Source organism: Sinocyclocheilus anshuiensis, unplaced genomic scaffold, assembly GCF_001515605.1.
Source record: "Sinocyclocheilus anshuiensis isolate Anshui unplaced genomic scaffold, SAMN03320099.WGS_v1.1 scaffold283, whole genome shotgun sequence".
Classification (NCBI taxonomy): domain Eukaryota; kingdom Metazoa; phylum Chordata; class Actinopteri; order Cypriniformes; family Cyprinidae; genus Sinocyclocheilus; species Sinocyclocheilus anshuiensis.
In genome coordinates this window covers 6,782,174-6,785,070 of record NW_015549605.1, presented here as the reverse complement: position 1 = coordinate 6,785,070, position 2,897 = coordinate 6,782,174, and the positions used below count along the sequence as shown (strand labels likewise).

Sequence of the window (2,897 nt, the reverse complement as noted above, 5' to 3'; positions counted from 1 at the left end):
CGGTGTATAAATATTAGTAGTAGAATGCATACTATCTTAATTATTATTTAGACATACTATATTTATATGCCACAAACCGTTCTGATGGGTCTCTCTCTCTCTCTCTCTCTCTCACACACTCAATCATTTCCTCATGACATGATTGTGTTGACTGTAACTTGATAACTGTTTGAACAAAAGACTCCAGACCTGTGTTTGAGATAAAGGAATTGCACTCAAACCATCAGCTGTTCTCTACAAACCTCGAGCAGAGAAGAAAAGCCGGTCCTGCTTCTGTCTGCTGCTTGTTGTCTGAATATCTAATGGCACAGACTAAAACCAGCTCACAAAGTGATGCAATGTGTGTGCGGACAGCACGGCTTACAGAGTTCAGGGTGAAGGGTGTGTTCGCGGGGCGATGAACAAGCAGCCCACTGTTCACACACACACACACACACACACACACACACCTGAGCAAGAGCGAGAGTGTGAGTGGAGTCTGTGTTTTGCTGTTTGAGCAGGGAGAGGCACTTTAGCAAGGCGTCCACCTCTGAAACACAGCCGACTGATCTCTGGAAGCCACAAAGCTCATGCATTGTTTAAATCAACAGGTTTTAAGATTATGGGAAACAAATTCAGTGTAGATTACAGCACATAATGCATCATGACATTAACACACTAGAGATTCCCAAACTATTTTGTCAGCTGAACCCATTTGAGCTAAATATTAGATTTGAAGGTAACAGGTAAAAGTAAAGTGTTGCCGATTTTGGGTTAATATTTAAATAATAAACTTTAAATCAACAGGTTTATGATTATGGGAAACAAATTCAGTCATTAAGACTTTTGTGTAGGTCGTGTAGATTTGAATTTGCATAATACAACATCATAAACAAGTTAAACCAGAGATTCCCAAACAAACTTTTTGTAAGCTGAACAACACATTTGCATATATGCATGTCGGTTAATGGTCGCATTTTACATTACGATAATTTTTATTAGTTTTTAGTTTAAAAATATGGGTTTATGTCAAGTTCCATCAACTCGTGAACAGTTTGGAGAACACAAAATTAAATTATCCAACTCCGAATTAATAAATCAACTCACTTGGAATGGTTTCAATTTCCAAGATTATGCAATAATCTTGGGGGGGGCTGAAAGAACACACACCCTTTGTGATTCAATAATTACGATTTCTGCTTTATTTGGATGAATTGTGCAGCCGTAATGGACGGTTACTACACTCACGGAATACTTTCAGTTTAGTTTATTTATTTTCAGTTAGTAATTTACTTTATTTACTGCATTTGAGTTAGCAGCAAAGGCAACATTTCTAATATTCATTTAGTTATTCATTTAATATTTATATATTCATATTTATACATTTATATATGTTTTTATTATATATTATATATTATTTGAGTTCTCAAGTTCACTGCGCTTCATATTTTTGCGGGAATAGTGATACACTGCCATTCAAAAGTTTTGTAGAAGTAAGATTAAAAAAAGAAATATAGCCTAATTTTATTCAGGAAAGACGCATTAAACGGATCAAAAGTGCCAGTAGAGACATTTATACAGTTTCAGAAGATTTCGATTTCAAATAAATGCTGTTCTTTTGAACTTTCTGTTCATCTGTGAATCCTGAAAAATAAAATGCATCACGGTTTCCACAAAAATATTGATAATAATGAGAAATGTTTCTTGAGCAATAAATCAGCATATTAGAGTGATTTCTGAAGATCATGTGACACTGAAGACTGGAGTAATGATGCTGAAAATACACAGCAATAAATTACATTTTAATATATATTTGCATAGAAAACAGCTATTTTAAATTACAATAATATTTCACAATTTTTACTGCATTTTCAATCAAGTAAATGCAGCCTTGGTGAGCATAAGAGACTTCTTTCAAAAACATTTGAAAAAACAGTGTGCATTACTTGACGCTTGTCTCTTTTTCTAGGATGATGATCTGCAGTTCCTCAGTCTGGAGGAGCGGGAGTGTATTTTGTTCTTTGAGGAGACCATCGGCTCTCTGGAGGAGGATGATGAGAGGACGGGAATATCTGCAGGCGAGCGTCCAGACTCATACGCTCGACATCCCAGCCCTGTAGATCAAGACATCATTGACCTGGTGCACCCTACAGCCCATCCCAGCAAACAGAGGGACACGCTGCCCGTCATGCCAGGTATCCGAAAAAACAACAACTCAATATAAACCACAGAAAACATTCCAATTCTGCTTTTAATCATCATAAAACCTCATCCTAAACATGCAAAAAGCTGTGCTTTGAAAAGTTAGTAACGCCACAGCACACACTATATGTGACCCTGGAGCACAAAAGCAGTCTTAAGTCGCTGGGGTATATTTGTAGCAATAACCAAAAATACATTGTGTGGGTCAAAATTATAGACATCTTTATTATGTAAAGATCATGTTCCATAAAGATATTTTGTAAATTTCCTACTGTAAATATATCAAAACTTAATTTTTGATTAGTAATATGCATTGCTAAGAACTTCATTTGGACAACTTTAAAGCTGATTTTCAAGTCAAGTCAAGTCTGCTTTATTGTCAATTCTTCCACATGTACAGCACATACACACAGAGAATTGAAATTGCGTTACTCTCAGACCCTTGGTGCATACAGATAACACTAACAGTAGAACATAAATACAGATAGATACAGATTAAATATAAAAATACAACTATACAAATATACAAATAAGGTACAATTGTAAAAAATGTAAAAAAAAATATATAAAGCAGCACAAGGCACATGGCAGATAGAGTGCAAACCAGTGAAGTAAACAACAGTGCAGATATAATGATTGTAGTGCAAAAGAGCTTATTCAGACTGATTAAATTGACTGTGTGTGTGTGTATTTGGGAGGGGGGAGTGGGAGAGTCC

At 35.7% G+C, this 2,897-nt stretch overlaps 1 protein-coding gene across 1 annotated transcript in view; it reads left to right on the top strand.

Moving 5' to 3' along the window:
• LOC107658990 (uncharacterized) overlaps nucleotides 1–2,897 on the top strand; it is a 14,755-nt gene that overhangs the window by 2,432 nt on the left and 9,426 nt on the right. The window contains exon 3 of the mRNA XM_016447747.1: nucleotides 1,949–2,174. Within this exon, the coding sequence (XP_016303233.1) occupies nucleotides 1,949–2,174 (226 nt within the window). The remainder of the gene's footprint in view (nucleotides 1–1,948; nucleotides 2,175–2,897) is intronic.